Raw genomic sequence first — 21,803 nt, forward strand, 5'->3', positions numbered from 1 at the left:
TCAAGGCGTAAGGCTAGAAAATCGTAAATTAACGAGAACAACCGTTTCCATTTTGGGATATCCACTGGCAAGTAATGGTGACTAAAGAGGTTGGTGTGTGAGACAATTTAGGTCATCTATATTGAAAGTAATAGGGAAATGTACTCCTTTATGCAAGCTATCTTGTCGCCACTTTTCATCCAGGTAATGGGATTTGGTAATAGGCGCCTCGAACTAAAGGCAACGGCGTTCGATCGGGCCAAAGCGTGGCAGCGGCGGCCTTAGCAGCTTCGCACTGTTTCATGTCAACCAACATTCCAACTTGGGCAAAGAGATCTATCTGGTTCGCGACCCAATATCTGCATCCGGCTCCCATCGAGGTGAACTCGTAGCGGTGGCGTCCATGCTCGGTTAATTTGTGCAAGACGCCCGCCACCGTAAGGCCGGGAATCACGTCGAGCGGAAATGCCATTACGGCGTCGGGTGGCAGGGCCGAGCCTAGCTCGCCGATGGTCAAAACCGCCTTAGAGCCCCCGGTGAGGATGGTACTCGGGACGACGCCACTCGCTTGACAGTTCACAGCGACCGAGGTACCCTCGGCGGACTGGAGATAAAAACACCAGTGATTTGTCTTGTCGCATTGGATGTGTGGCACGGCATAGATGCGCGAGACGGGGATTTTCAATATCTGGGCCTCATGCGACGCCGGCTCGAACCGAATGGGCTTGTGGTCGGGCATGGCTAGAGAGTGGGTGGACACGAGGGAATTATTAGCTGCGCCGGGGGGAAGGGGGCCGAGACTCGTCTCGCGGAGCGACGAAGCATTCATCTGCTCAGACTGCCCCGTAGCAGATGTACGTACTTTGCTTCGGTTGAAGCCTAACTTTCTTAGTGCTTGTCTGAACTCCACACCCATAGAGAAGACCTTTCCGAGGGGCAAGTGCTTTCCGCTGGCGATCTGATCTAGCTTGCTTTGATCGTGAGTGAATCAGTTGCCGCAGTCATTTCCCCTTGAGTTGGTGATGGATAAGTTTTAGCATGGAGACGAGGGAGTCCCCAGGGTTAAATGCAGCAGACATGCAATGGCCATTCGGAGGCTCCCGGGTTGCTCATTGTAACTCCCGTGACTCTCGTAGTATTTTGCGGGAGAAACCCATCGAGAGACGGTAGTCTTCGACGTCATGAAACGGAGGGTTTGCCGATGCAACGGATGGTCGTAAGAGCAGCAGGGGGTCCACCGGCGACGAGCACATGGTCGAGCGAGTGGACGAGAGGGCGAGAGAGCGACTCTAGCGGCTGTCACTTCCCGCGCGGTGGGGAAGGCGGTAGCACCAATGGGCAGTAACTCCTCCGTACTGCTAGCTCGCCGTATCCGTACGCTACTGCTATCATCTATCGCGACCTCTCTCAATCGCCGCTGCTTGCTTTCCCAAACTTTTCCATCCCATTGTCCTGCCTCTTGCTCCCCACTTTTTTTTTTCTCTTTTGCTTTTCTCCCCTCATAATGCTTTGTATCGCCCGCGCGACTCTCTACAATTCCGTTGCCTAATCAATTCTTCCCTCAATCCCTGCGAATTCCTTCTAACTGAGCCTCAACCACCACGCCGAACTCTTGTCTCTGCCGATCCCTTCTGGGGCTTGTCCTTTAATTCCGCCCATAATGAGGTAAATCTATTTCATAGACTCCCCTGACTCCCCCGTTGTATGCCCGCTAATACTCATCTTCACCCGCCCGCAGGTTCGGTGAACACCTTGGTTCGTCGATGATCAAGGAGTACTACTGGTACTACATCGCCTACGAAGACCTCAAGAAAGCCTTGAAGACGGGATACGTGACCGAGCCGACCCCCGAAAACTCGAAACCCGATCGCAAGCCATGGACGGAGGATAACGAGAAAGACTTCGTCTCCTTGCTGGAGAGCGAGCTCGACAAGGTCTTCAACTTCCAGAAGATCAAGAGCGAGGAAATCGTCCGCCGCATCCAGGTCAGCGAGGCGGAGGTCTACAGTGTCATCTCGCGTCTCGAGAGCTCGACCGATTCGCGTCGTCAAAGTGTCCGTCCCGGCGCTGCTGCTCCGCCGTCCGATGAGGATTTCCTGACGCTCGAGCAAGTGTTGAGTGACATCATCGCCGACGTGCACGACCTGGCCAAATTCACCCAACTGAACTACACCGGTTTTCAGAAAATCATCAAGAAACACGATGTAAGTTTTGAAATTGAATTCTTGTTTTCGATTCGGTCGGGGAAAAAAATCTTAAAAAAATGAAGCCCTTGGTGTATCTTTTTTAACACAAGTTTAGAAAGAAACGAGGTGGTATCTCAAACCGGTCTTCGCCGCCCGACTCAACGCCAAACCATTTTTCAAAGACAATTACGACGCTTTTGTCGTGAAGCTATCTAAGCTGTATGATCTCGTCCGTACGAAAGGAAACCCGGTCAAGGGAGATTCGTCGGCCGGAGGCACTCAACAGAACTTTGTCCGTCAAACCACGAAATACTGGGTTCACCCCGACAACATCACGGAGCTCAAACTTATTATTTTGAAGGTAGTTACAAAAGATTGCCTCCCTACTCAAAGTCCTTCAACTAACTAGAAAAGCACCTCCCCGTCCTTGTCTTCAACCCGCAAAAGGACTTCGAGGAAAAAGACACCGCCATTTCGTCCATCTACTACGACAACCCTGAGACATGGGAACTATACCAAGGTCGCTTAAAGAAGACCGAAGGTGCGGAGGCAATCCGACTGCGATGGTATGGTGGCATGGAAAGCGATCAGATCTTCGTCGAGCGAAAAACCCATCGTGAGGACTGGACTGGAGAGAAGTCGGTGAAAGCCCGATTCTCTCTCAAGGAGAAAAACGTCAACGCATTCCTTTCTGGTCGCATGACGGTAGAGAGTATCTTCGACAAAATGCGAAGGGAAGGAAAAAAGAGCGAGGACGAGATCAACGACTTGGAGCAACTGGCGCGCGAAATCCAATATCGTGTCATTACCCGCAGATTGATGCCCGTCACGAGAACCTTCTATCATCGAACTGCCTTCCAGCTTCCTGGCGACGCGAGAGTCCGTATCTCTCTTGACACGGAGCTGACCATGGTCCGAGAGGACAATCTTGACGGTCGACGAAGGGCCGGAGACAATTGGCGCCGAATGGATATCGGCGTCGATTTCCCTTTCTCCCAACTTCCCGCTGAGGATGTTGAACGGTTCCCCTACGCCGTTCTCGAGGTCAAGCTCCAGACGCAAGCCGGCCAGGAACCGCCGAAATGGATCAGGGAGTTGACGGCCAGTCATCTCGTGGAGGCGGTCCCCAAGTACAGCAAATTCATTCACGGAACGGCGACGTTGTTCCCCCAACGTATCCACCTTCTTCCTTTCTGGATGCCGCAGATGGATGTCGACATCCGCAAGCCGGCGACACGCCAATTCGGTATCACACGGCCCCTTCAAAGCACATCTATATCTGCCAATGAGACGCAGGAAGACGACGACTCGGATGACGAAGAGGACCAGGAAGGCAATACCAGAGTGGACCGCCGTCGAATGGCGTCAGCTGGGGATGGAAATGGTCTATTCGACGACGCTGATGGAAATGCTCTGGACATCGAGGAACGCATTGCCGCCCAGCCGCTGCCCGGGGACGAGGATTACCCGCTGTACGACTCTGACGAGGAATCGGTCGACTCTGACGAACTTGAGGAGGCCCGGCGAGTCGGAGGAGCCTACTACTACCAGCAATTGATGAAATACTACACCCACCGAACTGGAAAAGCATTGTTGCACGGATGCAAGGCACTTATCCCACGTCCTAGACCGACAAGCCTGCCCGCTCCCGAGCAAAATGGCATCAGTGTTATCGGGAACCAGCGAACTCACCAACGATTTGCGGCACCCAAGGGCAAGCGTAAGCACTTCCCCTCTCTCTGTTCATTGTTATTGTTCTAACCAACTGCAGGGATCCACGTTCCTGTTCGCGTGGAGCCGAAGGTGTACTTCGCGGCCGAACGAACCTTCTTGTCATGGCTGGAATTCTCGATCCTGCTGGCTACGATAGCAGCTACCTTGCTCAACTTTGGAAACGATTATATCACATTTGCCTCGTCATGGGCATTCACTATCCTGGCTGCCTTGGCTCTGGTATACAGTCTCATGTTATACATCTGGCGCGTGGACAAGATCCGCAAACGACGAGACGTCAAGCGCGTTTACTACGAGAAATGGGGCCCTACCATCGTTAGCGTTGGTCTTGTTGCCGTGATCATGGTCAACTTTGGACTGCGGATGCGACAAGTAGGGTTCACCTCTAAGGTCGTTGACATTCAGATGGGCCGAGTATTGGACGACAGACAACTTCATGCGGACGAGCTATGATGAGACTACGTCCTCCCCCCCCCGGCCCCTATTCTATTTTTCGAGCTCTGACGAACAATTTGTCCTATTTATCCTATTCACGGTCTTCTCTTTTGTCTACCATCATTCTTTTGTCCCACAGAGCTTCTTCTGCCCATATATTTTGGAACTTTTGGCTTATGCTTTGTTCCCCCTTTTCTTTTTCCTATTATTTTTTACCTGATACGCTGGCAAAGGCGCTGACTAGACTACGTATATGAGCAATCATGGCATGTACGAAACGAAATTCCCTGTACAAAAATGCGTTATCTGAAATTGGAAAGATGCAACGGTTGTTTGGTTATGATATATTAATTCCTCGAGTAATTTAGTGAAGTGAAAGTGAATACAAACTGAGGAGATTTATGACAACCGGTAAATTCACCCCGTACTCAATTATCTGTCACCTAGAGGCTGTAGATACCTATCCCTGCGGAGGTGTTCAGGCGAGGCTATCGCCACTACCTGACCGGACATTGATTAATACTACTACCACCTACGTTCACAATGACAATGAGAATCAGAACCAATATCAAATGCCGCTACCGCTGAAGTGCAACTTCGAGACTCGAGTACAGTACTGCGCCGATGAAGTTCGAACGACCTAAGAATAGCCACCGAAGATGCAGATCATCGTGTTCCTGACCCATGCACGACCCAAACTTTCAACCTCTGCGTATCGTGTCTGCAGATTTCACGATCCAGCATGCAGGAACATGGGCAAATGGGGGAACGATCAGCATTGACACGAACCTTATCTGACCTTCTGCCCCAATGAATACGATCAGGGTTTGCTTGGCAATCCGGATTTCTCAACCCCTACAGGTCAGATATTCCACGAATTTTGGGGGCTTGGGGGCCCTAAGCCAGCTTCTGCAATGAATCGAGTATCATTATGCGAATTTGACCAAGAAGCGACGAGAACTAGAGGATGGAAACATGGCTAACTACAGGGACCTGCCAAAGACAGCCCCATTATACGCCATACTCCGTGACGTCTCGTATTCTGTGGATTCAAATGCCGATCTTCATCGACCAGTCTCGAGAAAATGATTACGTTAAATAAATAAAGGATAATAGTCATTTCAAAGCGGTTCTTGGTGCCCTAAGGGGCATATAAAAGGCAGACTGGAATCACTCCACAAACACCATCAGCAGCAACCAATTTCCAAACCGTTGAAAGATTCCAAATTTCTAATCACCCGTCTTTTATATTCTAAACACACGCAACATCAAAATGTCATCCTCTAAGTTCCTCGTGACTCCTCTCATCCTCTCCCTCGCTGCTGCTGCTGCTGCTGCCGCCGCCTGCGTCGGGCCCGCCGTCAACGACGCTACACTGGACCTGCTAAAGGGCTATGAGAAGATGATTCCCAACCCCTACGACGACGGCTACGGGAATCCCACCATCGGATACGGCCATCTATGCCAGGACTCTTCCTGCTCAGACGTCTCCTACTCACAGCCTCTCACCGAAGAAACTGCAACGAAGCTGTTGGCCGATGACTTGGAGGTCAGTACAACAATGCAAACATAGTCACAGCAGCCCTAACACATGGCTAATCAAACCAATTCAATCATCAGGGCTTCCAAGACGCCGTCACCAACGCCCTCGCCGACCCCGTGACTCTCAACGACAACCAATACGGTGCACTCGTCTCCTGGACATTCAACGTCGGGGCGGGCGGCATGCAATCATCCTCTCTTCTCCAGCGGATGAATAACGGAGAAGACGTGGATGTTGTTGCGCAGGAGGAGTTACCCAAGTGGGTGCACGCGAACGGCGAGGTCTCGGAGGGTCTGGTGAATCGTCGAAATGCTGAGTTGGAGTTGTTTGCAACTGCTAGTGAGGGCAAAGCATTGCCTGCTCCTTGCTAGATTTGATAACTGAAGATTGAGAGGTCAGATTGGACGGGGGGCAGCTGACTGTGAGTGGTTAGGATAAGTGGGTTTATGGAACGATTGGGAGTTTCGACTGAGGAGAGGTTAACAGTAAATGGGGCTTAAATTTGTCTTTTTCTTCTCCAGAAGACCACGAGAGTGCAACTAATAATCAACTATCGCATGTACACACAGATTACACAAACACCAAACACCAGTCCTCCGTTATAAGCTGAACCCGTTGTTATCGACACGACTGACTCAACCGACATGGAGAGTTCGCAATCGCATCAATCTAGATATTATGTAGTCCGTTGCATCGTAATCTCATCAACCAGCCTTGACCTCCATATCAGACAAGCGCACCCCCGACGCGACGAATGCTTCTCCGCGCGCCGTCGCCCAACACATTCACGTGGCCCTCAGTCTCCAGGGCCCGCACTGCGTCCGTAAACTGGGTCCCGTCCAAGGCGTTGTTTTGCTCGTTCAGCACCCGGAAGACCTCCGCCCAGCGCGCTGTACCGCCGCTGCCAACCTCGTCGACGGCCGACAGTATGCTGCGCTTCAGAGTCTCGCGTTGACGCCTCTCGCTGGCGCTGGTACCCTCCGTCAACAAGCCCATGTCAATCAGTCCGGTGCGAGAGTCCGTGGCGGCCTGCTGGATGGCCGACCGGATCAGACGCACCGCCTCTTCCACGTCGCCAGCGGTCACCTCGGGGGACAAGCGCATGCGAGCGTGCGCCTCCGACAGTCGGATCATCGACTCCAGTTGACGAGTCGTGGCAGTAATTCGTCGGTCAGCGGAGCGGATGTCGTCTCCCAGTTTACGCATGTTGACATAGGCATCAGAAAGGACCTTGCCTGCGGCAGGCGTCAAAACTGGGTGGATCTTGTTCTTGGCGTAAGTGATATAAGCCGTAAGGAATTCAACGGGCTAGAGGTATCGTCGGTTAGTCAAGTATAATATGAGACAGGAGGCCATTCCACTTACCAGAATCTCTTGCTCACTGGCATTGTCCGGTCTGTCCTCGAGATACATGTTGACAAGATGCTTTGCTAGACGACGATCTTCTTGTTCATCCACGCGATCGAGCACAAGGTAGACCAAGTCAAATCGAGACAGGAGAGTGGGGGGCAGGTCGATATTCTGCGGCACTGGCAGGTTGGGGTTATACCTGCTTCCAATGGGGTTGGCAGAAGCCAGAATGCTGGTTCGGGCATTCAAGGTTGTGATGATACCGGCCTTGGCGATCGACACAGTCTGCTGCTCCATCACTTCGTGCAGGACGGAACGGGTTGATTCGTTCATCTTGTCGAATTCGTCAATGCAGCAAACACCGCCATCAGAAAGCACAAGGGCACCCGACTCAAGAACCATCTGGCGCGTTTCGGGATCGCGAGTCACGTAGGCTGTAAGACCGACGGCGGAGGAGCCCTTTCCGCTCGTATAAACACCGCGAGGTGCGATTTTGTGGACATACCGAAGTATCTGCGACTTCGATGTCGACGGATCACCACAGAGAAGCACGTTAATATCGCCACGATAACGAGGGTTACCGCCCTTCTCGAACGACTTGTTGGTTCCTCCAAACATCTGGAGCAAGATTCCCTTCTTAACGTCGTCCATTTCGTAGACGCTAGGCGCCAAGGACCGGGACAAGAGCTCGTAGATGTCGGGTCGCGAAGCAGTGCGCTTGATCCGCTCTTCCTCTTCGGCTGTAACTTGGCGGGTTTGCTCGGCATCCACGGCAGCTTGATCAGAGAGGTCTTCCTCGACGGTCGACACGTCAATGCCCAGTTTTTTGCGGTCAATCTTTTGCACGTGCACAACATCGATGTAGGTTTTGAAGAGTGTCCTCTGGGTGCGCTGACGCGGGTTGATTCGAACGGGGTTGCTGCGGAAGATACCTGTGACTTCAACTCGATCACCAGCCTTGCACATGTCCACCAGTTCCTCATACACGCAGAGGGAAACCGAGTGCGGCGTTTGACCGTCGGGGATGCTATCAGGGGTCTCCTGAAGTTTGATAACCTGTTTGTCGGAGAACACGCAGCGATTGTGAATAAGCTCCATCGAGTTTTTTTCCTTGCACGCTTGTCTAGGACAAATTGTGGGTTCCGCGATCCTTCCTCGGTCAATGTCAACCTGAACTCCATGATTGCAAACTTGGCAGCGGAAGAAAGCTAACAATTGGACGCCGGGATTAGTAGAGGAATACAACTGTTGAAGAAATGATCAAACAAACCTTCTTTCATATCTGGGATGATGGGAGTAGCTCTGATGACCAATCCCTTAATGCTCACCAACTTGTCCATGTCTAAACAAATTAGTAAGGAGGTGGAGAGCAGGGAAGGCTACCGTAAAACATACCTGCGGGGTCAAGTTCACGCATGTTCACGGATGAATCAAGTCCAAACGGCAGAACTTTGAACACCTTGGTCTCTACCTCGCCAACAAGATCAGGAATCTCATTCAGAGGCATATGACCAGTTTCGACCATGGCGTCAGAGCTAGGGACCGCAGGGGCGGAGCTCAAGTCGCGAGAATGTGTCTGGTTTCGCTGGCTCTTGGTTCGAAGGCGCTCAACTTCCTTGATGGCAAGCTCAACCATAACATCCTTGATAGTCTGATCCATCAAAGGAATGATTTCTGCAGGGTAGGCATGCAATTGATGCCACAGTTTCAGCGTTGACGGGTATGATTTGAGGTTTTTCGTATCAAGGGTAAGAATGCGGACACCGAGTTGACGCATCGTGTTCAGGGTGTTGATATATTCTTTCTCCTCCGCCGTATCACCCATAAGACGGGTTTCGTCTTCTGTCGCACCTTCTGCCCATAGGCGGTACTTGGTTGCAAAGTTGTAAATGAAGTTTTTGAAAGCAGACATAGAGTCCTGGAGGGAGATATTCGTACCCCAGATCACACGGGACGAACTACCACCGAGGGCATCAGCCTCCGAGGTACCGGGATGGAGGTTAGAGAAGGTCGCATCTGACTGCGGCTCTGCATCGGCAGAAGGCATTCCGTTCGCATCGACAAACACCCTACGCCGGCGACTAGGGGTAGATCCAAACCCTAGATCACTGCGATGGTGGACACGTCCACCAGCAGAGGGCCGAGACGAGACGAAGAGGCCGCTGCTGCTACTGGGGATATCGGATCGGGGCTGGCGGCTATGGGCACGAGTGGGACTGGAGCTTGACATGTAACGAATCGGGGAGGAATCTATTCAACGTTAGTTCCAAAAGTATGGCCATCTAAGATCCGGTAAACAAACCCCTCATGGTGGGACCGTTTCCTCGGGGAGTCGTTTCTCCTTCATCCATGGCTGAAGAGGCTCTGATGGGCGAGCTGGGTTCGTCCATTCGGGCGTCTGGCGTTTCGGCATTGCTATTATTTCCTTTCGTGGGCGAAGATTGAAAGAACAGGGGAGACGACGACGGGACGGCGGCTTCACCCCTGATGCGCCTAGACGCACGAGGAGTTGTCTGTAATAGTTCATCTCCTCCTCCGGGAGTCGGACTGCTAGGCGGCTGCTGCTGTTGCTGTGACCGAGTGGAACGAGTTGACCGGGCGGGGGACGAGGTGGTCGTGTCCTTGGTCGGACGACCCCTACGGCGAGAGGAGGCAGGGGAAGACATGACGAGCCGGCCCTACAGGAGAGCAGTCCACAAATAAATGAACTTGACCGAGCCGAGCGAGAGCAATATCGAACCTGATGGCAATGAAGCGGCTGGGGTGGAGTGGGTGGACGTGGTGGTGGTTACGATATGAAGGGCGGCAGCGGGATGGCAGATGGATGGAGTTTGATTGATTTTCTCTTCGTGGACCACGGAGTACGGAGTCAGTTGCCGGGCAGCAGCGACGCGTGCCGACGCGACCGGCGCGTTAAGAGGTTTCCTGTTCGGGGCGACGCGGGTCACTAGCCACTTGGTCATGTGACTTGACTACTAGACAGGGGCTAGTCTAGGGCTAGTGGTTCATGCTGCGCCACAGAACCACCCGCGGGGGGAAACCTCAGGCACGCCATGCCGGAAGGAGATTAGGTTAGGGTAACTCCGACCTCCGTAGGCATCGACATTCCCTGGTTCCATTCAGGATCCATCCCTGCCAACAAAGGGGCCCATCGTCATCGGTCAGGGGTTTGTTGTTATCTCCCCCCAAAGAACAATCTGAATCACTCCAACGGAATGAAATTGAATGCCATCACGCTAGTTAACTAACTAACTCCCTATATCGGCTGACATATTCCCTCTTCCATTTGTCCCCCGATCGATTCTCTCCCTCTCCAGGTCTCGAGACGGAGAATCATCCACGCAGGTGAGACAACAGCAGGCGCTGTGGAGCCACAAGGCGAAAGTTTAGTTTCAGCAGGCGCTTGATGTCATTGCAGAGCAACGATCTGCTCATCCCCAGCGCATATCGTAACTTCCCACAAATCGCGGCGCTTCTGCCCTGCTGACTTGGCACGCCGCTGAACATGAATGGTCCATTCCTTTAGCAATCGGTGCCACTTCTGTCATGCCGTTATTTACTTCTTCTTTTTGCGTCGCTTCATTGATCCCTATTCCGCCCTCTTTAAACGCCCACCTTTTCTAAAAACAGTCCCCTCGTGCTGCTATTTTCGATTCCTCCCTTACTTGAGTCAACGACCCCCCGCTTCCTCCATCGACATGCCACTTTGATCTCCAATAAATCCAACTCGTTATGCGCTTTGAATCCCCGTCCGCTATATCGCCGTTCCGCCTTCTCTTTCTGCGCCGCGTTATCTCTTCCGCAAGCACGGTCGACTTTGACCTCAAAACAATCTTTTAGAACTTATTAGCGAGGTCGTCGCCACATCCCACCATGTCCAACGATCTAGGGAAAGCCCTGGAGCACGCTGGTGGTACGGGGAAACAGCGCGAAGGTATCGGGATCAATACCTTCCTTGCATCATTGGGTACTGCGATCGTGATTTTCGCAGTTGAATTTCTATTGTTTTTGCTTCTCAAGGGAAAGCTTACTCGCATCTAGTGAGTGTCTCCATGGTTAATTTGCATGGCTTGGGGTATCGCTAACGTCACTTCGAATAGCCAACCAAGAACCTACCTCGTCCCTGATAGGGAACGTACCGCGCCCTCCCCGCCTGGATTTTTTCGATGGGTCGGCCCTGTGTTTCGTACCTCCAGTTCTGAGTTCATTCAAAAATGTGGTCTCGACGCCTATTTCTTCCTGCGATACCTACGAATGCTCCTGAAAATATTCGTACCGCTAGGATGCCTTCTACTACCGACTCTTCTACCTCTGAATAAAGTGAACGGGAAGAACCAGAGTTACAAAAATGGGACCGCAAGTGGAGGCCAATGGAACGTCAGCGGTCTCGACCAACTAGCCTGGGGAAATGTCACCCCTGAAAATACGAGTCGCTACTGGGGCCACCTCATTATGGCTTTCATAGCTATCGTGTACGTATGCGCCGTGTTCTTCGATGAACTCAGAGGGTACATTCGCCTTCGACAGGCTTATTTGACTTCCCCGCAACATCGGCTTCGCGCATCTGCGACAACCGTGCTAGTGACTGCTATCCCTGAAAGCTGGCTTACGGTGGAAGCCCTCGATTCGCTGTTTGACGTATTCCCTGGAGGTATCCGCAACATTTGGATCAACCGAAACTACGACGATCTCAACGAGAAGGTGAAAGAAAGGGATGAATTGGCTCTAAAGCTCGAATCTGCTGAGACCGACTTGATTGTAAAATGTAAGAAGGCACAATTGAAGCAGGCGAAAGTTGAAGCCAAAAAGGCTGGCAAGGACGCTAAGGTGGTCGGCAAGCAAGAAAAGCAGGTGGCCGATAGGAAAGCTTCTCAGCTAGCGATGGATGCTGGTGTTAGTTCAGGTGACCCACATCAAGCCCATACGCTCAATCAAGTACTTCACCGTCGCGGCGGCTCCAAAAAAGAGCAGGATGAACAAGGGCATTGGAACCCTTTTGATCCGGCCATCGAGGCTGCCGAAGCGGTCGGCCAAGGAGTGGGAAAGCTGGGGAAATCTGTTCTGGGTGGCCTCAAGAAGGTCGAGGACGGAATTGATGGAACCCTAACTCGTACCGGAGGCTTTGTTCCTGAAGACAACCCACATGAGACGGCTGGAGAGCGGGGACGGTTTTCTGGTGGCAATGGGCCGCGCGAGTCTCTCTCGTTGAACGCAAAGCCCAGAGAGGCTGGCCAAGAGAATGGTTCGAATCACAAAAGCCCGAGGAATCAAAGCCCCAGTGCTGCGGGCCTAGGCTCATCCTCTCAACCAAAAAGGCCTTTCTGGAAAAGTCGAGGTTCAAGCAATTCTAAAACTAGCAGCAAGACTGAACCAGACGAGCTTCCTTTGACCGGCCCCGAAAGCCCCGTCGACGCGGAGGAAACACTCGACTCTGACCCCAATATCCTGCCGACAGGAAGAGAGGACAGTAAAGCCAATAAATCCGGGGGTCGCCTGGAAGGAGAAAAGGTGGACGGGGAAGAGTATCCAATCGCTTACAACGAAGATTTCGACAACGAAGACTTTGGAGAGCCATTGTGGAAGAAGTACATCAAAGACAAAGATCGCGACACCATGCGATTGCCAATCTTTGGTTGGAAATGGATGCCATCTATTTGGCTTATCGGAAAGAAGGTCGACACCATTGATCACTGCCGCAAAGGAGTGGCGCGACTGAACCTAGAAATCGAGATTGATCAGCAACACCCGGAGAAATTCCCGCTGATGAACTCTGCGTTTATTCAATTCAACCACCAGGTGGCAGCACATATGGCTTGCCAGGCGGTCAGCCACCACGTCCCCAAACAAATGGCCCCTCGCATCGTGGAAATTTCGCCCGACGACGTCATATGGGACAACATGTCAATCAAATGGTGGGAACGCTACCTCCGTACATTCGGGGTTTTCGCTCTTGTCTGCGCCATGGTGATCGGGTGGGCGTTCCCTGTAGCTTTCACGGGATTGCTTTCACAGCTATCGTACCTGGAGGATGCTTTCACCTGGTTATCGTGGATTTCGAAACTGCCAGAATGGTTTGTCTCTGCCGTACAGGGTATCCTACCGGCACTGTTTTTGGCCATCCTTATGGCCATATTGCCTTTGATCCTCCGTTTTCTTTGCCGAACTCAAGGTCTTCACACTGGCATGGCCGTGGAACTCACCGTCCAGCATTACTATTTCGCCTTCCTGTTCGTGCAACTTTTCCTGGTTGTGGCCATTTCGTCTAGTTTTTCCACTATCATCAACAACGTCACCAACGTCACCAGCTGGCCGGAACTCTTAGCACAAAATATTCCCTCGTCCAGCAACTACTTCTTCTCGTACATGATTCTGCAAGCCATGTCAGTGAGTGCTGGTGCTCTGGTTCAGATTGTGAATCTTGTCAGCTGGTTCATCCTTGCTCCTTTTCTCGACACGACTGCAAGGAAGAAGTGGGCGCGAACTACTAATTTGAACCAAATGCAATGGGGTACCTTCTTTCCCGTTTACACTACTTTGGCGTCAATCGGTAAGATACCAAAAGGAACAACGTCAAGGCCGAAGCTAATGTCTAGAATAGGGCTGATCTATTGCGTCATTTCACCACTCATTCTTATCTTCAACATCCTTACATTCGGTCTCTTCTGGTTCGTTTATCGGTACAATACCCTTTATGTCACCAAATTTCGCTTCGATACTGGCGGGTTACTTTTCCCTCAGGCCATCAATCAGCTATTCACAGGATTATACGTTATGGAAGTCAGCTTGATCGGACTGTTCTTCTTAGTCCGTGATGTGCAGGGCTCTGTTGCCTGCAAAGGTCAAGCAATCTTCATGATTGTGGTGCTCGTTCTCACGGCAGGGTATCAGATTTTGTTGAATGAGGCATTTGGCCCTTTGATTCGTTACCTTCCCATCACTCTAGAAGACGATGCCGTCCGCCGCGATGAGGAATTTGCACGCGCCCAAAGGGCAAGATTAGGCTTGCCAAGTGATGACGAGGAAGATGATACAGTTGAGCACCAACTCGCGGAGAACGAGCGCCGGGAACGCCAGGCTGATAGGGCATCTCACGACATCGAGTTGAAGCAAATCGAAGCCAACAAAGAAGAGCAGAAACACAAGCATACGACAAAGCGCCCTGGGATGGCGCCCAAACGTTCATCGTGGGCCAATTCACCCTCAAAAGGCCGGTCAACATACTTTGGTGGCAGGTCCGACGCCTCTGTTCCCAGTGTACAACGCATGCGGGAGAAAATCGCCGAGGACGCCGAGAACCAGGGCCCCCCTGCCCGCAACATTGGCCAGGGAATATTTGCTGGTATCCATGACGAATTAGAAGATCTAACTCCAGAGGAGCGCGATCAGCTGGTCCAGCGCGCTTTCCAACATGATGCTCTCCGGGCCAAACGCCCAGTGGTCTGGATCCCGCGAGACGATATCGGTGTCAGCGACGACGAAGTTTACCGTACCCAGCGATTCAGCAAACACATCTGGATCAGTAACGAGTATCAAGCCTTGGATGGCAAGTGCCGCACTATCTTCAGTCGTAGTCCTCCGGACTTCTCTCAGGTGGATCTGATTCAACTGTAAATATGGACAACACGGTCTGTGTACAATACAAAGAGAGAGAATGGTCTGGGAACATTGGTGTACATAATTGAATGACTGACATGACACATCTTGTTGCTTTGGTCGGTTCGCCGTGGCGTTTTGTGGGGTATTTTATTTGGCAGTCTGATGATTTCTCTCCAGGCTCAGCATAGCACGGGCATCTTTATTTCTTCGTGACCATTTCAAGCATTCTTAGAATGAAAGACCTATATGTCCACCTAGTGCAACCCAGCTGTATGTATAGTAGTGGTGGTCGTGGTGGTCGTGGTGGTCGTGGTGGTGGTCGTCGTCGTCTACTACACCCATCGCGGTATAAACCCATTCATCCAAACCCCGAATTTCATTGACAGTCAGCTCGCCCGCGCCAAATTTATTCTTCTTTCGCTTCTTTAGTCTGGCAAAGAGTAGTTAATTCCTCCATACTTGTGGTTGCGAACAACTCCAACTTAGCATTTCGACGATTCACCAGACTTCAAGGGACCTACCTCACCGTTCGCATGCGCCCACTTCGGCGAATCCTCTCGCGCAACAACATTCACGTATTCTTTGTTATTCATCTTCTTCTCGTAGAATTTGGTCTGCCTCTCTGGCTTCCCCGGTAGCATGGAGTATCCTGGCAATTGCTGAATGGATCGAAAGCAGTAATGGACTCGGAAGCTCGTGGGACGTGCCATTTTGACTGAAGGTGACCGATTGAGGCAAAGACCTCAAGAAGCGATGCCTTGGGTTATAATTGTGAAGTCGGTACACATTCCGTTCTTCGGTCTCATTCAGGGTGAAATCAAATCGACGGAACATCTCGTATAGATATAAGTCTTCTGGGGTCATTAATTGGCGACTGAGCGAAATTGGTCCTCGAGCAGAGTGAAAGAAAATATCGATACAGGTTGACCCAAATTGTAGAGGTGTCCATTTGCTCTCCTTCGTTCTTCCAACTACCCATCGCAAAAGGAATAATGTGTGCGCATTCGGTGCTAGTCACAGGCGTATCAGAACCCCGGGGAATACTTTTCTCTTCAAAATCACCTGTGATTACGCATTTCTGCCCATCACGTGCCAGATAGACTCTTCTCAGCTAGCTTTGCTCATCAAGCTCCGAGTCTTCCATGTCAGACCGATAGGAGATAGTTGTCCTTGGTGTTTTAGGTTGGACTCTGAACGGGAATAATAAGCCCTCGACAAGCGAGCGCGCATGTCTGTTAAGACTCAAGTCGTCTTGGCAATTTAGTATATCATCGATCAGGTTGCCTTTACCGTCTCGCGGGAGGTTCTCGAGAAATGCCATTAGGACACATTTCGTATCATCTTTTGTGTTGAATCGTCTATATTCTTCAAGGCGTTCTAGAGCCATTTCTGCGAATATAGATGTAGATGAGCTGGTACTTGAAAGTGGAAGCGACGCTGGCTTTTCTTGGGGCATGATTAAAGGCGAGAGAGGGTGTGGTTGACTTTTCGACATGAGAAAGTCATTGATAAATGGCAGATAGATGATCAACAGATGGTGGATAGATGATCAACAGATGGTGGATAGATGATAGATAGATGATAGATAGATGGTAGAGAGATGGTAGAGAGATGGTAGAGAGATGGTAGAGAGATGGTAGAGAGATGGTTTACTTCGATGAAAGGCCATTCAAGTAGGACGGTTAATAAGATGAGTCACAGATAGATTATCACCCAAAGTTTATTTCGGAACAATTAAAAGGAAATCATCCATACTCCTTGTGGCCCTCATTGCCACTTTCGTTAGTCTCGCCGTCAACGCCGTACCCTCGGCCAGCTGAAGGGCACCACGAGAAGATGATTCCAAAGCCCTACGACGACGGCTACGAAAACCCCACCATCGGATGAGCAAGGAATATTAGCCAAAGATGGGAGCACGGACATTGCAAGGCTGTTGTCTATAACTCGGCTCGGATACCAAAGAGAATCAACTGACCGTGAGAAGTGATTTGTACAGTAAAACACCCGCTAGCTGTCATTTTGACGGTGATCGTTCATCAGTTGCATTTCCGAATTCTGTCTATGTTTAATCCATGTATCTGCACAAGGGCAGTCGGTATTTCTCAATGCGCCAGTATGGTCGGCGCACGCCGTTCCATTCCTCCTCCAGCGTAGGCACGGGGATCTCCTCCCAATCAATATCGAATCCTGCCTCGAACAGATCCATCTCCACCACCTTCTGGTAGACATCGTAACTGATCTGGCGATCGGCACCCATGCCGTTGAAGAAGCTCCATTTACCTTCCTGGTCCAGCAAGCCGATGACCTGCTCGCTGAAGAACTCGCGGAAATCACCGTACGACTCGGCGAAAGTATCGTAGTAAATGGCATCGAACTGCTCGCCTTCTCCCACCAGGGCAGGGAGGATATCCTGCCATCTGCCCTCGTGAATCTTGACTCCGGGTTTCTGGTCCCAGCCCTTACTCTTCATTTGCGCGACCACGTCCGGATGCGCCTCGATGATGTGGTGTGCGGCAGGCGACTGCTCCTGTAGGAATCCATCCACAATGCCCATGCCGTGGCCGACGTTGAGCACACGCAGTCCCGGGGTCGGGAGAAGCTTCTTCGCCGACTTGGCCATGATGTCTGATTCCCAGGCCATCATCACACCGTTCTGGTCCTGATCCAGCAGGCGATCCTGCTGGAAGGTAAGGTTGGAGTCTAGGTAGCGCGATTGAGACACATCCGGCCCGGCAGCCTCAACCTGTGTAGCATCAACCAATTCAGGCGCCGTCTGGTCATCGACGGCCGTAGCCTGCTCGTCCTGCGTTTTCTCAGCGTCCTCGCCGCCTTCTTCCTCGTCCTCGTCCATCTCTGACAGCTCCTCGTATCCGTCTAGTCGGTTAAGCAGCAATTCAGCCCGAACACCCGCATCCACAATCATTTCGTACAGCTCGTTCTGTCCAATGCGTTTCGCGATACATCCGGGTGTCTCGTTGTTCAGATCTAGGTCATTCCAGATTGCTCCCTCCTGCAGGAGGAAACTGACGGTTTTCACGCCCGATTCCACGACGCTTTTGTCCTGGCCAGGCTGGACGCCATTTGCCTCGGCACCATTGGGTGCCCCATTGACGGGCTCATCGTCCGCTTCACACGCCGCGATGGCCGCATGGAGGGGAGAGTATCCTGTTTCCGTGTCCTTGACGTTGGCGGCGTTGGGGACGGCCTCTTGAGAACGGATCAGGCGACGGAGCTTGGGGATATCATGTTGCGAAGCGGCAAGGAGGATCTCTTGGGTTTGGAGGTCGATTTGAATCTCTGCGTTTGGATCGATTTGGATCTCTATGTTTTGGTCGGCCATGTCTGGCGGGGAAATGAGTTAGCTTTCGCTGTCAATCGTTGAAGACTTTGAGGACCGTCAATGCGGGGCACCTGCGACCAGGGAAGAGGGGTATGTGTACTTCTTGCGGAATGGGGATGATCGGGATATGTTTGAGAATCAAGGCAGAGAAAAAAGGCCAGTCAATATATATAGCCTTTGGCACCCACCGATCTATAACTGAAAGTGACGGTGGAGCTGGGGAGATGCAGAAGGGAAGAGTCGCCGAGTATAAAATTTCCGCCCGCCGCTTTCGTCGAGGCGCGGAGAAAAAGCGAGAAATCCACGTTACGCGAACACCGAGGAAGAGAGAGCTCTACACGTCGCCATCAACAGGCAGGTCCAGAATGAGAGAAGAGAAACATTTCGCCTGATAATTCGGAGAAACTCGAAGACAACTATTTGTACAGATACCCCATGCTACTTCTCCCCTCAGGGTCGCGCATTCCACCGCAACGTCGAGACCGACAAGAACGAGCACCATTACATTTCAATTAAAAACAGACCAAAGTCAAGAGAAGCTGCTGTCGCCCTCTTGTAATAAACTCCTTTTCTCATGCGAAGGGGATTATGCTTATTTTTCCTCGCTGTTGACGTTGACGTTCAAGCCCAAGCCCTGCGAATCCAGGTACAGCTTGTTCTGGGCGCCGTTCTCCTGCAGGATCTGGGCAATTTGGCGTGCGTTCTCAATCTTTCGTAGCTCGATGTAACTCTTGCTCTTCTTGATCGCATCTCCGATCAGCTCGGCGGACCGGGCCTCACCCTGGGCACGGACAATGAAAGCCTGCTTCTCTTGGCGGGCCTTGTCGACCAGGAAAGCCGCCCGTTGGGCTTCTTGCTGAGCAACCTGCTTGGCTTCGACGGCGGCGGTGAATTCGGGGGAGAATGTTAGGTGCTATTATGGACACCGATCGCATTAGTCATCGTCGAAGAACTAGCATGGAACAAACCGGGTTGGAAAGGGCATACCGTAAGCGACACATCGTCAAGGGCAATGTTGAACCGGGCTGCGCGGCGGGCAAGGTTATCCCGCACCAGTCGAGCGACATTCTCACGCTGAGTGATCAGCTGGCTGGCGTTGAACTGGGCCACCACGCTTTTCAGGACCTCGTTCACAATCGACGGAAGCACACGCTCGTCAAAGTCTTTACCGAGGGTACGGTAGATTTGCGGAAGGGCATCGACTCGGGGTCTCGACAGAACACGGCAGGTAATGTTCACCATCTGCAGATCCTTGGTACCCGTCAAAGAGGCGATGTTCCGGGGCTTCGCGCGCACGTCATAGACAACCGGCGTCTCGACCCAAGGAATGTTGATGTGAGTTCCTTCACGAGAGAAAAGCAGTCAGACAAGAACTTGGCAAATGATCCCACGGGGCTAGCATAGACCATACCTTCGCTGTAGATATCCTTCTTCACACCACCGATCCTGGAGTACTTGATGGCACGGTGACCACCATCAACTATACACCGTCGCACGTCAGTCACGATCTAAACATACTGACTTGAAGAGCCACAGCTATGGCGAGAGGCCAACCATACCGTTGAAGAATGAGTTCGAGATGGCATATCCTGCGAGACCGACAGCGACGAGGGCGGCAATGGCACCACCTCCGGGGCCTCCACCGGGGGGCCGGATGGGCATACCGAACCCTCCGCGGCCGCCGGTCCTCTGCAGCATCCGCTGGAGCTTCTCCAGCTGTTCCTTTGGTGATTGAGACATGATGGGTGATGGTGTGGGTGAGAATGGAGGAAAAGCAGGTCGGAAGGTGAGACGAATTGAAGCCGGCGGAGGTTCTGCGGCTGCTCTCACCGCCCGCGGCATTTCCCTCAATTGCATCGCCGTTCATTGTTCCTTCCTCGTCTTTGTCAATCTTCTCCTTTCCACAGAGGCGCAACGGCTTCCTCCTTCCAATTCATCTGCTTTCTTGCATATCTCGACCCTGCTACCATCGCCCAACCAGAAAGTGTGGCCATACCCCCGCTGAGCCCGATCGCGCACGCTCTTCTCGCCAAACACGGAGAGCTTGACAGATTGATCGACAGAGCTTGAAATTCTACCGAGTCGCAACCATGGCGCCTGAAAGAGCTGGCAAAAGTGTTTTCCTGGGGAATATCCCCTATAGTATGTTCTCCATAGTCCCCTATCGATGTCTTTCAAGTGCTAATCTCTGTCATTGCAGATCTCAGCGAGGAACAGGTCAAAGACATCCTCAGCACCGCCGGCACAGTCACCAAATTCCGCCTGATGATGAACCCGGAGACAGGAAAACCAAAGGGATATGGCTTTGCAGACTTCGCCGACGCCGACGCGGCCGCCTCTGCAGTTCGAAACTTGAACGATTACGAGATTATGGGCCGAAAGATTCGTGTGGATTGGCCCCATAACAATGAAAAAGACTCGATCCCTCCGGATTATTCGCAGACAGGCCAAATGCCCGGACAAGCAGATAGACAACTAGGAGGTCAACAGCAGTCGGCCCCGTTGCCTCCACTGCCCCCCGGTGTGGAATTGCCCCCGCATCTCGATTGTCCCAACGCGATCTCTCAAACCCTATCCTCTCTTCCTCCCAATCAGCTCCTAGAGGTGCTTTCTCAGATGAAGCAGCTGGCCACCGTTGAGCCTGCGCGAGCCGCCGAACTCTTGCGAACGGCCCCCCAATTAGCATACGCCATTTTCCAAGCCTTGCTTCTGATGAATCTAGTGGACTACAACACCCTCGGCTCGGTTGTGGAGCAAGCCGCGCAGCCTGCTGCTGCCGCTCCTCCTCCTGTTGCTACTACGCAGGCCTTCCAGCCTTTCTCTGCGGTACCTGGCCAAATCTCCACGCCTCCGATGGCCAATACACCTTTCAACCCCCAGCCGGTACCGCAACCTGCGCCGCAACCACAGGTTCCTGGCCAGGACGAGCTGCTACAGCAAGTGCTCTCCATGCCCCAGTCGACCATCGATGAACTTCCCCCAATGGAACGGACTCAGATTATGCTGCTGCGACAGCAGCTCATGCAAGGCGGAATGCGATAAATGAGCCTAAACGAGGAGGCGTTTTGATGTTCTTTGATTCATTTTGGATAATCGACTTTTCTTTTGATCAGCAGATGGGATGGCGCATATGGTTCACTTGCAATTGTCATTCGGATGTATACTTAGATACGTGGAAGATATCCCATATTTGGTTCTTTTCCTTTCAGCGGAGATGTCGTGGTCATGCAGACTATCGAATTTAGCTTCTTAGTTTTTTCGATGCAGTCTGGTTCTACATTCCTTTCGGTTAGATTTATCGTAGTCATTTGTAGTAGATACTTATTGGGTGGCTCCTAAGAATTGGAATGGCCAAACTCGGAGCTTGAAAAAAATATATTCCCACCAACAGACAGCCCCAGAATACTCCGCCCTTCGTTTCGTATTCTTTGCAGATGGTCAATGTAAAAGAAAGAGAGAGAGAGAGAAGAGAGAGAGCGAAGATAATACCACAGGTATGCCATTCGTTTCCGTGTACAGGCAAAGTCCTCGCCGAACCTCAGGCATCAATATAAATCCATAATGTACAGTGAGACTATTCCCAAAAATCTGGGTTATTCGGTAGGCTACAAAGGAAATTTCTTATCTGTTGAGTTATACA

General features: G+C 51.7%; 8 protein-coding genes across 8 annotated transcripts; 4 read left to right on the plus strand and 4 right to left on the minus strand.

The window, feature by feature from the left end:
• Positions 1 to 175: 175 nt before the first annotated feature.
• On the minus strand, positions 176 to 895 carry KD926_010566 (uncharacterized protein; the record flags this gene model as incomplete). Its single annotated transcript, XM_053102941.1, has 1 exon — positions 176 to 895. One exon carries the CDS (start codon positions 893 to 895, stop codon positions 176 to 178), a length of 720 nt encoding a protein of 239 aa, XP_052953603.1.
• Positions 896 to 1,639: 744 nt separating this feature from the next.
• Positions 1,640 to 4,352, plus strand: vtc4 (putative vacuolar transporter chaperone (Vtc4); the record flags this gene model as incomplete). Its single annotated transcript, XM_053102942.1, has 5 exons — positions 1,640 to 1,644; positions 1,718 to 2,183; positions 2,281 to 2,526; positions 2,580 to 3,885; positions 3,937 to 4,352. The coding sequence occupies 5 exons, from the start codon at positions 1,640 to 1,642 to the stop codon at positions 4,350 to 4,352; spliced, it is 2,439 nt and encodes an 812-aa protein (XP_052953604.1).
• Positions 4,353 to 5,607: 1,255 nt separating this feature from the next.
• Positions 5,608 to 6,248, plus strand: KD926_010568 (lysozyme; the record flags this gene model as incomplete). Its single annotated transcript, XM_053102944.1, has 2 exons — positions 5,608 to 5,883; positions 5,955 to 6,248. The coding sequence occupies 2 exons, from the start codon at positions 5,608 to 5,610 to the stop codon at positions 6,246 to 6,248; spliced, it is 570 nt and encodes a 189-aa protein (XP_052953605.1).
• Positions 6,249 to 6,603: 355 nt separating this feature from the next.
• Positions 6,604 to 9,893, minus strand: KD926_010569 (MCM DNA helicase complex subunit MCM4; the record flags this gene model as incomplete). The annotated part of the gene is made up of 5 exons (XM_053102945.1): positions 6,604 to 7,185; positions 7,243 to 8,435; positions 8,498 to 8,569; positions 8,623 to 9,477; positions 9,530 to 9,893. The coding sequence occupies 5 exons, from the start codon at positions 9,891 to 9,893 to the stop codon at positions 6,604 to 6,606; spliced, it is 3,066 nt and encodes a 1,021-aa protein (XP_052953606.1).
• A 1,207-nt stretch (positions 9,894 to 11,100) lies between these two features.
• Positions 11,101 to 14,838, plus strand: KD926_010570 (putative DUF221 domain protein; the record flags this gene model as incomplete). The annotated part of the gene is made up of 3 exons (XM_053102946.1): positions 11,101 to 11,267; positions 11,328 to 13,774; positions 13,826 to 14,838. 3 exons carry the CDS (start codon positions 11,101 to 11,103, stop codon positions 14,836 to 14,838), a joined length of 3,627 nt encoding a protein of 1,208 aa, XP_052953607.1.
• A 2,050-nt stretch (positions 14,839 to 16,888) lies between these two features.
• rmt2 (protein-arginine N5-methyltransferase) lies at positions 16,889 to 18,163 on the minus strand (the record flags this gene model as incomplete). Its single annotated transcript, XM_053102947.1, has 1 exon — positions 16,889 to 18,163. The coding sequence occupies one exon, from the start codon at positions 18,161 to 18,163 to the stop codon at positions 16,889 to 16,891; it is 1,275 nt and encodes a 424-aa protein (XP_052953608.1).
• Positions 18,164 to 18,755: 592 nt separating this feature from the next.
• KD926_010572 (prohibitin subunit PHB2) lies at positions 18,756 to 19,903 on the minus strand (the record flags this gene model as incomplete). Its single annotated transcript, XM_053102948.1, has 4 exons — positions 18,756 to 19,076; positions 19,151 to 19,506; positions 19,575 to 19,643; positions 19,723 to 19,903. The coding sequence occupies 4 exons, from the start codon at positions 19,901 to 19,903 to the stop codon at positions 18,756 to 18,758; spliced, it is 927 nt and encodes a 308-aa protein (XP_052953609.1).
• Positions 19,904 to 20,253: 350 nt separating this feature from the next.
• KD926_010573 (putative polyadenylation factor subunit CstF64) lies at positions 20,254 to 21,205 on the plus strand (the record flags this gene model as incomplete). Its single annotated transcript, XM_053102949.1, has 2 exons — positions 20,254 to 20,305; positions 20,364 to 21,205. 2 exons carry the CDS (start codon positions 20,254 to 20,256, stop codon positions 21,203 to 21,205), a joined length of 894 nt encoding a protein of 297 aa, XP_052953610.1.
• Positions 21,206 to 21,803: the final 598 nt, after the last annotated feature.

The sequence above is a fragment of the Aspergillus affinis genome (assembly GCF_023601865.1).
Source record: "Aspergillus affinis strain CMG 70 chromosome Unknown NODE_82_length_168771_cov_87_400459, whole genome shotgun sequence".
In the NCBI taxonomy this organism is placed as follows: Eukaryota; Fungi; Ascomycota; class Eurotiomycetes; order Eurotiales; family Aspergillaceae; genus Aspergillus; species Aspergillus affinis.